General features: G+C 41.2%; 1 protein-coding gene across 1 annotated transcript in view; it reads right to left on the minus strand.

Annotated features, from left to right (window-relative positions):
• Positions 1–2,045: 2,045 nt before the first annotated feature.
• The window catches only part of PDILT (protein disulfide isomerase like, testis expressed), a 28,815-nt gene continuing 16,352 nt past the window's right edge, over positions 2,046–14,508 (minus strand). The window contains 6 exon segments of the mRNA XM_062588604.1: positions 2,046–2,159; positions 6,116–6,297; positions 7,174–7,294; positions 8,664–8,861; positions 9,853–9,978; positions 12,628–12,765. Of these exon segments, the coding sequence (XP_062444588.1) occupies positions 2,046–2,159; positions 6,116–6,297; positions 7,174–7,294; positions 8,664–8,861; positions 9,853–9,978; positions 12,628–12,765 (879 nt within the window).

The raw sequence follows: 14,508 nt of genomic DNA on the forward strand, positions 1-14,508 counted from the left end.
TTTTTGCCTTGATCTCTTTGCCCTGACACACATACCTTTCTAAATAAGAACAATTATATTGCTAATAAAGGCATTATTTAAGCAAAATAGACAATAATTTTGTCGCAATTCATGTGACAGCTGATCCCAGTAAAACCATTAGTAAATTTGCATTCAAAAGAGAGGTCACAAGTAATGAGCCATTGATATTTTAATTCTTTTATTTTTTGATCCAGTTCTCCGTTCACTTGAGAAGATCCAGTCTTTCCTTCCAGGAAGGATTCCCCACAATCCTCAGAATTTCTTTTTCTCTGTACTGTTAAAGTTCTACTTTCTGTGTTACTACATTCTCTTCCTGGCTGAGATTTTCTTTGATTCCTCCTGAAGGATCCTTGCAAAAAAGCAAAGGCAAGAGCAAAACTGCTTATTGCTGACAATCAGAAAAAAGAAAACCCCTTTAGTAATTCTTTACTTTCCAAAATATTTTTAAGACTGTAGGAAATGTGAATTTTCATCTTTTCAGCTGAGGAACTTGAGGGCATGTTAATGAGGTCAGAAGTAGTGCAGCTATTACCAAGAAGTGTTTTGTTTTCACACCTCTACACTGTTCTATGGCAGAGTTTAGATGAGACTTTGTGTGAAGTTTTAAAAGAACTTGGAAAACTTTCATTAAGCTGATGGGCATTTTTTCCTAGACAAACTAAAAGGAAACTACTCGTTTATGCTATTTTTGAATGCTCTGAGGACAGGAGTTACTCCTAAAAGGGGCAGGCACTGTGCTGCAAAAGGCATAATAGTGCACCCCTCTGGGACGATTTGGAGGGTGTCCAGTAAGGATGGAGGATATGAACAGACGAATAAATGCCAATTATTTTCCCCCTTTGCCACACACAACATGGGTGGTATTTCCCAGACTAGCTCGTTTAGTTATCTTTTAATGTGAAATAAAGCACAAAGAGCTGACAAACTATGCACAGCTCTGTAACGTTGCCCATAGGAGACTTTGTGTATGGGACTCAACGGATTTGCAACAAACACATCACTAAAGAACATGCATCAGAGGTAGTCACTGAATTCACGCTGTGGGTATTGGAAAACAGAAGCATGCAATGACAGACTGGGCAGACAGGATGTCTGATCATTCATTGCAGACTTGTGTTTCCCAATATTGGTTTAGTCATCTCCCTCCGTCTGTAACCACCCATCTGAGCAATGACGTCTGGAGTGAATCAAAGCCTTTGGTGGAATCATTTCTTTACCCGCAGACGGTTTTCCTGCTAGTTGAAAATGCAGTGTTAATGGTGACTATTGCTACTTGTGGATTTACTTCTTCCCTTCCAGGCAGAATAGGCTCATGCTTGTCGTACTGGGTGAACAGTATGTCCTTTTGTACATCTTTTTTATTGTCATTGTTACTTGGAGTGGTCTGCACGGGGCTTGATCATGTTGTTCACTTACATTAGGTCTTTTTTCACTCAAAGTCAGGAAAGAAATAATAGAGGTTGATCTGGGGCAGCAGATGCTTATCTGGTCTGCTTTATAGTGAAAGAGAAAAGGCTGAGGAGTTGGGCAATAGTTATAACTAGATTGCCTAGACATTGCCCTCAGTTGTGCCACTGCTTTATGAAGAAAAGAAGCTGCCCTGTGAATGCAGAGAAAGTGGGCCTGGATATTAAAACTGTTCCAACCTTAGCTTAAACTAGTTTAGCTGAGGCTTCCCCCCACTGCCAGCTGAAACACTGATAAGGTCTTGCTTATGCTTTTCAAGGTGCAGGTTCCTTTCTGCCAAGCAGTGCTATCAGTATGTTAGCATGGTGGCTCAGCGTAACGTGAGCAGTGGGAGAGGAGCTTTTGTGTGATGGAAACAAGGATTCAAATGAGAGCAAGCCTGCCAGAGAGTTGTGTGATTGCAGCTGATGTGGTCATGCCAAGCTAGTCAGCTTGTGACTGGTGAAGAGCTGGTAGGAGCAGTCCAGCGCAGCTCTATACTCCAGGGTTGTGCTATAAGCCAGGCCGGATGCATCTATACAAGGTGTGAACATGTCTTGGATTGCACAGCAGACTTATCAGTTTGTGGATCCAGCTCCTACCTTCTCTCTTGTTTCTGCTTTTATCTTGCTTTGTTCTTCTAAGAATTCAGAAAATGCCTTCAAGGTATGTTCCCCAGCATAAGTCACCACCTGGAAAGTTTGAAGATTAAGATTTAACTGTCTGCTCAAAGTGCCTGAAGTCACAGCATGAGCAGTTGAAGGATCTCAGTTCTGTAGATTCACCAAAGTTTAGACTCCCGTTTGCTGCTTAAAAAGCTAGGGCAGAGACACAGCAAATTCCATGGTTATCTGAAAATCAAGTGTAAAGAAAAAATAGATATAGTGCTAAGAAGAAAAAGACTCATACTAAAACCAGAACCATTATTGTATAATACGAGGCCTGGGTCCTGCCAATGATGTGTCCTTCCTATGTATATTGTAAAACAGTTGCAAGACATTTTGAAGAGTAGAGTCTTTTAAGGGTCCAGACATGATTTTTATGGAAATTAAAAATTCTGAAACAGTTTTGAAAACCACTGTCCAGAAGTACCAGCTGTTCCACATCTTGAATATTCAGTTAAAACAGGAGAAAGATGAACAGTAACATTAATTTTCTTATACTTAACCTTAAGTTGGGGGTTTATTGAGGATTTTATTATGGGGATGTTTTAAGGGAAAAAGCACTTTGAATTTAGGGCTTTAAAATCCTCCAAATAGTTCTAGCACCATCCTATATTTTAAAGATTTTTTTTTTTTCAAATACTTTTGCTCTCTGGAAGTCTGAAAAGGATTTTACATGAGTCTTCTAACTAAGATTTGCGGAAGCTCATGTGGTTGATACTGGGAATTGTGTGGTGTTATCTGAGAAATAAATAAGCAGGTGCCTGTTCTCATCTAGGGTAAGCTGCCTTAGGTCCACTGAGACCAACAGTGCTGTGTTATTTTACGCTAGTTGCTGATGTGCCCAAATTGAGTTCAAAGGACTGTAAACAAAACATCCCTATTCTCTGCTGTGTTCAGTAGAAATACACATAGATTCAATTTTTCCCATACAGGGCAATGTTTTCTTATAAGAATTGTAGCAGCCTTGAAGTTATTTTTTTTAGTGCTTGTGAGCTTAAGGTTCTTGACTAAGATTGTTATTTGATTCCTCCAGAGGCAATTAATACTCCCAGATGATAACTGATGACTGCAACAGCAAATTCTCAGAGCCCAAAGACCTGTACAGCCAGAGAAGCAGCTGATCCGTACGCTGAGGAAATCTGTCAGCGCTTCTCATTAGAGCAGTGAAGGTGTAAGGGAATGTAAATGTGACTTTCTCACTTAATACAGAGAAACAAATAGAATCATCTTAAGATCTCTCTGAAAAACTGCACGTTTTCCTCTTAAAACATCTTTCATTTTCAAAAAAAAACATTTGGAGTGAATGATGTAGCGGATGAGTTGTTCATGTGCTCCGCAGGTGTAACTCCCGTGCGGCCTGGCCGCTCCTCCTTCCTCCACGTAATTCAGCAGATTCACTCGCTCGTTCCTTCAACTCTGACTGTAACCGCTGCCCAGCAAACAGCCAAGTGCCAAACGTAATTGTTCCTGGGGAGGGGAGCACAGACTTCTTATCTCACTGTGAGAGCTGATTTTTGCTTTTGACAGGGAAAGTTTTCTCTTTTGTATTGATAGCCATTTATTCATGTGTTAGAATCGGTATATCTATATTGCAACTAAGGGTTACTAAACAGAGCGAGAATGAAAAAACAAACACTGAAGCACTGAGCTGATACTTTGGAAAACTGGGTGCAAAACTTAACTGCCTAACTGTAGATCTATGTCTCTGAGCCCATCTGTCTGCGAGTAATTGCGGTACTAACCCCAAGTGGCTCCTAGTCTGAAAATGTTGTCAAGTACCTAGTTTTGCATCTGCTGAAAATAAGAGGGTGACTGGTCTTTAACTTCGGGAGAAGCTGAATCCATTCTTTAACAGGTGGAAGAGTGACAGTCCACTAGAAAGAAGGCAGTTCTCACCCTGGAGACCTAGGAGGTCTCCAGGTGAGAGTGCCTAGAGGGGGCTGTAGAGTTATGTTCTGTGAATGGCTCTGCCCTTAAGGAGATAAAAGGGCAGGCTGTGGTGGCCAGAGACCATGATATCCCAGGTCTAGAAAACAGATCTCTCTCTCATCTTGTTAGCAATTTCTCCACTGGCAGATCAGAAGCAGGTTTAGAGCAGTTTACATGCATTTGATGTAAGCTTTTTTGAGGGGATTTAGATCATGAGGCCCTTTAGAGTCCTCTGGCAATTATTTCATCATTAAAGTTCCTACTGCTTCTGCTCTAGCATTGAATGCATCCTTAGCCCTTTACCAATAGTAAGGATCAGTAGAGATTATTAGAGTTTCCAGCACCAGCAAAGTACTGAGGGCTAGCAAAGATGCCTGTGTGAAATCACGACTGCATCAGGTGTTGTTACTGGACTGTGTATATTTCTTGTTCTTTCTTCGGAGCATACCATTTTAACTCCTTTGCCCCAAACCCCTTCTAGCCTTCTCTTCTTGGCCAGAATAAGGGAATTTTAGAGAAATTTAATTTAAGAAAGGTGCCTGTACAGTGCAAAGTGCAGTAGTACTCTGACCCTTGGCATGTTCTGATATTACATGTGTATCCTATGTCCTGATGTTGGTAGGACTTTGTGTCCTTAACTTTGGTTAATTTTTAAAAAGTGTACTCTAAAAAAAATGCCTTTTATAACTGATGACTGGGTAGCAATGACTGAGAGCTGTTACAGTAACTGTGCATTAATGCCCTGAGTATGTCTCTGATCATTTATGGCTGTCTGTGGTAAGTAAAGATTTCTGTAACCAGCTGTTCGTATACTGCAGTAAGGAAGAAGGCCAGAACACTTGGATCAGCTGCCACAGACACCTACGAGATACCTGTGCTGGTGCTGAAATGCAGGGTGAAATCTAAAACTGAGTGAACTAGTGTAAAAACAGGGTGTGCAAGGAAGAGCTTGACACTGGAAACAGTATTTAATTTTGGAGTGTTTATAAGTATAATGCAATCCTTTAATGAAAGTTGTTACTATTTTTTTTTTGACAAGCTGACATTTATTATGAGCTTTTAGTGGGTCTCTGATCTTCTGCATAAAGCCTAAGCACAGTGTGAGTATGCAGAACTGCAATTCAATTCATTAGAAGCTGTGCATGCACATCCAAGAGCAAAATCGCTCCCTAAAAGATTAAATGAGGTTATGGACAAATGTCTTGGAATTTGATTGAAGTTTGGAACTAAGAAGAAAAATGAAAAGCTTAGTAATGTCTTAATTATAACAGTATCTTTAGAATTCTTTTTCTTTTTTTTTTTTTCTTTTGCTTCAGAGATGGTATTTCTTAATCAGATTGTCCATGTAGATGGAGGAATATAACTATTTGTCTAATACTTTTGTCTCCTTTCAACAACACTTTCTGAATATGTGGTAACATAGCTGATGTATTAGGTAGCACATTCTGAAAATGATTAGTCCTGGCAACAAATATTTATTCTATATTGAGGCATTTCTGTGATATTGGAATGAAATGAAATTACTGGCATAAGTTAGGAGAAAGTTCCAGGATTTGTTTTCTGTAGCAGTTCAGAGGGCATAACCTCTAAAATGCTAGTACCACACTGTTGTTACAGTCACACCTGCTCTGGAAACAACAGACAGAGTAGTTCTGTGAATGGATTCGTGGCTCAAAGCACAAAGATGCTGCAGTGATTAAGAAGGTATCTGTAAGTTCATTCTGAGTTAAGACTATTACTAGAATCCAAGAGGCTATTCGGAGATTGTTAAACGGATCAGCAGAATGTACTTTCCAAGTCCAAGCTGGTAAATAACAAATGGGCTTATGCCACAACCTCATAAGAAAAGAAAGGTAAAAGGGTTTATCCTTGGCTCAGGTTCTTGGGAGCAAGGAACCCAAAGTTGAGTAGGAGAAGAATAAAGTTGTTTTGCTTAAAAGGCAAAATATGCTTAAAGGCATATCTCACATGCCTGTTTACTGCAGCTTGTACATACATGTATCCTCCCTCCATGTGCAGATGTGCCTCTGCGTTCTCCCCCTTCCACCTCTCACCTGGTAATCAGGGCCTGAAGGAAACAGTCTGAAGAATGGATAGCGATCCAGCACAATTGACAGGATGTCATTTGCTGTGACATCTATCTTAGCAATGATTATATCTTCGCGACTTTGATATTCCTCTCCCAATTTATCCCAGATTGGCAGGAGTTTTGTGCAGTCATAGGACCAAGGGGCATCTGCAGTTTAAAAAGAGAAGTATACAATCTGGGAGAAGAGCACATAGTGATGTTATTACTGGGATGCGTTTAGCCCATAAAGTTCACAGGATTTTTAGATTTGCTCCAACTCACCAATACTCTGGTCATGACCAGTACTTCCCTAGTGGACTTCTGATAGCAGAGCTGCTGTAACTCTGCTTAACCTATCACTACAACAGTAAACACATAGCATGTGTTATACGACTTTACTAGAGACAACCCAAGTAATAGTCTTGGAGTTCAGGGGAGGACAGCTAGTTGTCTGTATTAATTTTCATGCTGCATGTTTCCTATGCTGAAGTAACCAAGGCCCAAGCTACTGCTACTACTGGCTGATAAGGAATAGGGCAGTGGTTTATGCTGGGAAGGGTCAACACGAAAATGACTTCCCTTTGCAGACAGAGGAGGAAGGAAGAGAGTTATTTGCTAACCTGCAGCTCCTTTTTGGGGTTTAATCCTAGAGCACTGTAGCCATACAACCACACTTACTCTACTTCTGACCTTGGAAGCAGCCTGACTTACACTGTATGGCATTTTATAATGCCCCATTTTACAGCATGAAATTCTACTATCACTTTGTCTTTCGACATTGAGATTTGATATTATCTTGACAAATATTTACTTAAGGGATCCAGTGTTATTCAGTGCAACCTTAAGTCAGCAAAAGTATCACGGTGTTTCCGTTAATCTGACACAAGCTTTTCTTTAATGCTTTCATCAGACAGTAAAAATTCATTAAACTGGACTTCTGAAAGAACAAGGTTTAGTTTGGTATGGAAATACAAACTTTCTTTTTTTACCTCCAAATGCTCACATTGAAGCAACTGAGTATCTGAATAGTGTAAAGACACTTACAAAACATTACAAACACAGTCATGGTCTCATTGAAGACAATTCTGTTGAAATTTTTCCCGACAAGCACTTTGACAGGCATCTTGTCCCAGTCTTCTGGAATTTCCTCACTAGAGAGATGTAGCTAATCAGAAACAGAAACACAGCTGTGAAAGCGCAGGGAGCAGTGAGAAACCATACTCCAGTTCAAGTTGACTTGGGACTGACTGGATGTTTCTCTAACCAATGTCCATCATTACTGTACAATACTTTTGCTGTCTCTATATCTTATCCAGCCTTTCTGTGCTTCTCTCTTGAGCAAGGAGCTGGGGTCTGGCATCCCTGGATAGTTGGTAGTCTGGATTACCTATCCCTCTCTTGAATACAGGCATCATAGTAGATAAGCTGAAAGTGACTGTTCAGCACACAGGTGAACTCCTTCTCCTGCATTCTTGTTGTCCAGCGTTCAAAAGCTGGAGTACTGAAGAGCTTACATATCACAGTCTCTCAAAAGAGCGGTGTATAACCCTTAAGAAGATGGGCTATATGTTGCTGCCAAAATTTCTCTCCCCCCCCCCCCCACACACACAGAGTCACCACATCGCTCCTACAATGTCCATTTTGTTTGCTGGCCATTTCTTTTTTTTCACGCTGGCAGTGCGACAAAAGAAACAACATGTTCCCCATGGAAGTTTGTTTCAGAGTGGGAGTGTGTCACTGAGACAGCTCGTATTGAAGAAGGGATAGAGACATCCCCATTTCTTCTCCCCTCCTCCTCCTCCTCCTCTCCCTCAACACCAAAGTCAGGATCTACTACTTGGAATTCTTAAATTCTGTCTGCTGTCAGGTTGAGCACTTCATCTCTTCTCCTTGTTATAGAAACTGAAGTAAATCACCCTGAAAAGCACTGAATAAGCAACACATTTTAATGTATTTTTCACATGGGTGTAGAGGATTACACCTCATTATGACAACAAATGCGTGTTATCAATTGGGAGTGATGCCCTCTGTTAAAATTCCCTCTATGACAAGGAGCACTAGGAGTCACAAAATCAAGTTTTAACTCATTTGCAACAAATGCCAAATCTTACTCTACTTTGAAACTGTCAGTTTTCTATTTACTGGACCTTCCTGCAGCCTCAAAACCCTTTGCAATCAGTCATGAAACTTCATCTCTTCCAAATGGGGAAGAGAAATATTATCTCTGTTATATGATTGGAAAGACTGAGGCACAGAGAAGTTTTAAGACACTAAAATACGTTGGCTGAAATCAACTAAAATATTGGGCCATAAATGATTTTCCCAAATTTACATAGGAGGACTGGAGAACTTTGTAGTCCATTTCAGTTGGTCTGTTAACAAGTGAAGATGAATATAGTAGAGCAACTGTAAATTCGTATACTGATGATCAGAACAGCACACAATATTTTAGTAATTTAAGGAATGTTGCAGCTTTTCAAATTTGATATTATTTTAACTGGTGTAAAGGGACACCTCATTAGTGATAGACATACCTTTGCTTTTCCATCTAGGTAGCTCTGACAAAAATGTCTTAGGTTCTCCACGGTAACCTCATCTGCAGGCATTTTGTACTTTGCATCGCTCGTCAAATTTAGGATTCTCACTGCATGAACATCAGCTTGAGTGATGCGAAAATACTCAAAAACTCATCCATTCCTTGTTTCGTTAGTATCCACAAAGACAAACATTATCTGTTATTAAAGAAGCAATCAAATATTTGAATGAGTCCTCCAGCCGTGGTTCAGACATTTTAGAGAAATGAATCGTGCTTGGGATGGTGAAGACTGGGATCACACCTTATGTGGAAGGAATTGTGTGGAATCAAATATTGGCGTCCAGCAGCTTTGTGGACTTTATGATATTTTGATCCAAGCTCATAACAAATGCTAAAGCAAACAAAAAGAATGGAGGCTTTCCCTTTGTGCTTTTGCACTGGTTTGCTATTGTCTATTAAATTAATTTTGCTAACACATCTAAATTACCCTGCAAAACTCTTATTGCTTGCCATAATAAATAACTTAGAAGGACAAAAGAGCTGAAATACTTGTAGTATAGGTATCTTTACCAATACTAAAATTGAGTGGTCTATTACAAGATGAATTACCATTTTGCACTGTTCAATATATTTGGAGTAGGAGTAGCACCATACTAATTGATGATGGACTGAAATATTGCTGTGTATGACTGCCTATACCTGTTTGTATGTATGAATACCCTTGTGTGCTGTAGGCAAAAGGCTACACAGACTCCTTGCGATTCTCTTCAGGTTTCGTAGTTGGTTTCAACTCTTGATTCAGGTAGCACACCAAGATCCTCATGGGCATTTCCTGGTTGTGACAGAAATTGCCGGAACCCTGCTAAAAATGTCTTTGGTTGGAAGTTGCTCCTAGAAAGTCATGTATGTAAAATCAGAAAGAGATTTATTGGGAGCAGCTAGAATGAGTGTTGGTTTGTGTGATCTTTGTTTTGAAGAACCATTCTCCAGTGAAGTTTATTCTGTGAATTTTCCAGATCATTTGCTAAAGACCGAAGCTGAAAATTGTTTTCCAACTATTTTTAAATGATTTGGTAGACTTAGAGGCAGACTGACAGCTGTGTACTTTTACCAACAGCACTTGTGAGTGTTTTTCGGTTGATCTTTAGGCAACTGGTGTTTTCAAAGCAGGGTTCAGCGTTACAAACCTTTCCTCTAAATTCCGCAGCAGCAGACTTGTAACTTTCGTAAGTCGCATTGAACGTCTGCGAATTCTTTGGGGTGAACAGCAGGATGTGACTTTCAACAGGGACATCAAAGATCTTCACGGATGTCTGGGAAACAAAAGATGCAACATCTGTTCTACTCTTTGTAAGCAGAACAGTGAATCAGATACTCAGAGTATCAGTGCCATTCAGTTCTGGTATTGCAAATTTTACTTTTCAACACTCAGTTCCCAATCATTCCAGATTTGTTTTCTTGTTTTAAAGAAGATAAAAGTGAGAAGAATCAGCAGCTGCTGGGTGTTTGGTCTGTTCCAGAAAAAAACTCATCATTCATAGATTTCTTACAGTCAGAAGGGACCACTCTAGTCTGACCTCTTGTGTGGCATACGCTGAAGAATAAATGCTAAGGATGTGCTGAAAGTAAGAGGCGGTATTACCTTGGGAGGCCCAGCTGCAGCAGCTAGACCTGGTGGGGGCACTTGCTTCACTGCTTCTGGGTGGCATCAGCAGCTTACGTCTCCTGCACAAAGAGCTGTCCTTCTTGTCATCCCACTCCATGTCAGAGGCTACGGGGAAGTAGCAAGTAGCTACTTCCACGTTTTTCCCCTTCTAGCTGCACTAGCAACTGTTACTGCCAGTTCCTTCCTTCCTTGTCTTAGCCCAAAGGGCTGGGTTGCTGCATAGGCAGCATATGCAGGGTTGGAGCCAGGGTAGGGACTGATCTGCTGGGGTAGGAACTGATCTTCCAACCCCCCCCCCCCCCCCGCCACCCCCCATTCCACACAGTTTTTACAGCGGCCTGAGCCTTCACTTTGGCTCTGCACATTCAAGTCACATTCAGTGCTTGACCAGCCATTCCCTGTCTCCTCCAGGAGCCAACATTTTGCCAGAGAGAAGCATTCCCTGGCCTGGATTTGCCAAGAGCTGTCTTTTGGGTTCTGCTGATGTTTCTAGATTTTTTTTTTTTAATGGTTGGCCTAGTCAAACAACAACAACAAAAAAAAAAAACTTCTCAGACACTAGGGAGCAGGTTAGCCAGGCTCAATCTTGATTTCAGCTATTTTGTATTTAGCTGCTTTGAAAAATTGGCTGGATTAGAGCCCCCTAAATCTTTGCTGAGCAGTGCAAGTGACCATGAGCTGTTGGAACTGAGTCTGGGGATCTTGCCAATGTGTATAAGTACCTGAAGGGAGGGTGTCAAGGGGACAGGGACAAACTCTTTCCATTTGTCCCGTGTGACAGGACAAGAGGCAACAGGCAAAAACTGAACCACAGGAAGTTCCGCCTGAACGTGAGGGGGAATTTCTTCACTGGGAGAGTGACGGAGCACTGGAACAGGTCGCCCAGAGAGGTTGTGGAGTCTCCTTCTCTGGAGATCTTCAAGGCCCACCTGGATGCAACCCTGTGTAACGTGCTCTAGGTGACCCTGCTGAGCGGGGAGGTTGGACTAGATGATCTCCAGAGGTCCCTTCCTACCTTTGTGATTCTGTGATTCTTCAAGTGCTCCTCTGCTATTGGGGTCATCACTTGAAGGCAGTGCAAGATAACAGCTGTTAGGACAAGCAGGAGACACAAGAGCCCTCTCCCTCCTCTGAATTTTTCTCTGGAGGTTTTATATCTGGTTTTTCTTTTCCTCATTCCTTTTTTTCCCCCTCCTTTCCCTCCTTCCTTTCTGTAATATATTGTAGAGGTACTACAATTGAAAGTTTGTAGCAAATGGGAAATAGCATATAAAATATGATAGTGTTAACCAAATCCCCCCTTTTGTTCCAGGCCCAGACTTGCCAAGGTGTATATGCAGTACTGTTGATGCTGCCTGTAGCAGTGTATTAGCCTATGAACAAGAAATAAAGGGGGATTTCTGATAGACTCATCTGTGAAATGTTACTGGCCTTCTTTCTCTTTGGCTTTTGTTAATAAAATGAAATAAGCGTACCTCAAGATTATATTCAGTGACCAAATCCAAGGTAAAGGTTTTGATTAATCTTGTTAGATCCAGTTTGTTTTGGCTGCCATCTTCAAGCACTTCGTTATGCACAGGCTTTCCCTTGGATAAATAGTAAAGTTTTGTAAGGTTGTTGGCTTTATCAACTGTAGGAGCAAACATTTAAGACTTTCTCTAACATATTGGTATTCTTCACTTTGCTTTTTTATGATTCTCAGTAACTGAAATTTCATATCTTGTAAAATAAATGTCACAGCTAGGTTACAGAACAAGATTATAGCTAAAATTCAAGATACAGCTGAGTCTTTTAATTTGCTCAGTAATCTTAACATCCTGAAAGATCTTTTCTATATCTGGACACAGATTTGATTCTTCAATCAGGATGTCCTTGGTCTGACTACTTTGTAGCCTAAATATTGCTGCTGCTTCTATGTGGTTTTGTTCTTATTGTTGGGCCCTGATGTGACTTGGAAGAAAAGAAGATTCCTGACCTAAAATAGGCACAAAGAAAAAGATGTGAAAATCTGCAAAACTCCCTGAACCTAGTAGTCCCTATAGATAATTGGTGGGTTATAAAATCAAGCTATTTTATCCAGGTCCCTAAATGTGAATTGGGAACCTGAATGTAGGTAGCCACATTCAAAAGTATCAGTTGTCCGATACTTTTTGCCTTCTCTTGGCTGTAAGTACAATCTTTGTTATGCTAAACTATGTAATTTCCGCTATGAAATTATTTAACCTGTAAAATTCCCCAGCAGCCTTAAGCTGCTGTCGCAGTTACCACACCTTGCCTGTGAGGCTTGTTCTCCTACCTTTTTGAACACAACAAGAGCGCTCTTTCGGATGCCATAGTTAGCACAGACTTCCTCGCTGTTGGTCATCCCAAAAGGCATCTCTGGCACGTCTCTTGCTGTCTCGTGGAAAATGTCCACGCTGTCATCACGAAGTTCCTAGTCCCAGAAACAGTGTTTTATAAAGATCAGTGTCCTTCATCCTGCTAGGATGTGAGGAAGTGAGAGCAATAGTGAGGCAGGCCCCTAAAGGCTTGCAAGGTACAAAGCAGAGAGTAAAGTATGTATGGTTTGCTGTGATTGCCTTCAGGGGAGATCTTCAGCACAGAGGAGTTCAGGAGGAAAGCTGTGACAGCCCTGCTGTTTTCTCCTTTCCAGCTGGTATCTGCTGGGCTGGACTGAGGCAACAGGAGTACTGCAAGGTCCCGACCTCCTTCCTACACTGATCTCCTGCCTTTTACTCCCCTAGCATTTCCATACTTCATGAAGGCAGCTGCAGCTGGGGCAGCTGCTCCCCTGCTGCGGCCTGTCGGCACAGGAGCAAGTGATCCACCTTGACGGGATGTGATGGATGAGAGAGGGGCTGTGCTTGCAAGGGGACCTGACTGATGCGTGTAATGCGCTGAGTGCTGTCCAAGGTGCAGGCCCCTGCTGCTACATCTGTCAAATGCTCACTCTGCTGTCCACCCTCAAACTAATACTAAAAAAGCATGATGAAAGGCAACAGCTCTTCCAGATTTGATTTAATCAGATAACTGTTTCATGCTAGATGAATAGTAATGCTGTTCATCTATATGCTGACACCTCCCAAAACATTCTAGCACTTGTTTTTGTGAGCAGACTGTGACTAATGGGAGGCCAAATCCAACCTTGGATTCACTTGGACAGTATTTTGTTGTTTCTACCCATTACATTTCTGGCATGCCCTAGCTCATGCTGATGGTCATCTATTGTCGCTTCAGCGTCCAGATGAAATCGGAGTCCAGTCAGACACATCTGCAGGCACTATCTGCTATCAGTTTGGCTCAGGGAGCTCTCCAACATCGCTGTGATAGCGAGGTCTTCACAATCTGGCCTGAGACTGGGAAACTGCCTTACTACACAAATGGCTGCAGGCAGTCTGCTGTGAAACAGCGTTCTAGGCACTCCTGGTGAGCATTTTCACCGTTTGTCCATTATGCTGCACATGTTCGCCAACTCCATTACTCTGGAGCAAGTTCGTAATGAATCCTATTTTCCTCATCCATAAAACTTGGTCTATCTACTGTAGCCAGGGTGTTTGGGATCTTATCAGTTCAGATACAAGCTAGACATTGTGATGGTAGCTGGGCAGAAAGATACCAGATTCCTCAGTTAGGAAAAACATTGATAGATTGTAAAGGTTTTAAAGACCTTTAAGGACTGAAGAAGCAGAAAAAAATATTTCTATTTTACAGGCTTCTAACTACATGCCATGACAGCTTGTATTTCCTCTGTACAGTTTGACTGTTGTTCTATATCATTCAGCCTCAAATCCTGAGAACCTTACTCTGTTCTGGAAATTAGTTTGCTTGAGAAAGAACTGCATAAATTGGATCATATATAATGTATTATTTTATGATTTCCTATCTATGCAGATTTCTTAACTGCAAGAGCAAAAAACTGTAGTTCACATGATATTTATGAAACTCTGTTCCAACCCCCCTCAGTTTCACTGAAGCTGTTTAAATCATCAAATAGAAAGATGGAAAAAAAATAAAGACTCTCTTAACGTATTAGATAATATTTACTGTCCTTTTATGGAGCTAAGCAGGAAGGTACCGTTTCTTCACCAGAACAGCCTGCAACTGTTCATGTCTATGATTTTACATTGTCTTTGAATAGAAATTAGCCAGCCTAGCTTTTGAGGGCAGTTAGTACTCT

This window comes from Rhea pennata, chromosome 15 (assembly GCF_028389875.1).
Source record: "Rhea pennata isolate bPtePen1 chromosome 15, bPtePen1.pri, whole genome shotgun sequence".
Lineage (NCBI taxonomy): Eukaryota > Metazoa > Chordata > Aves > Rheiformes > Rheidae > Rhea > Rhea pennata.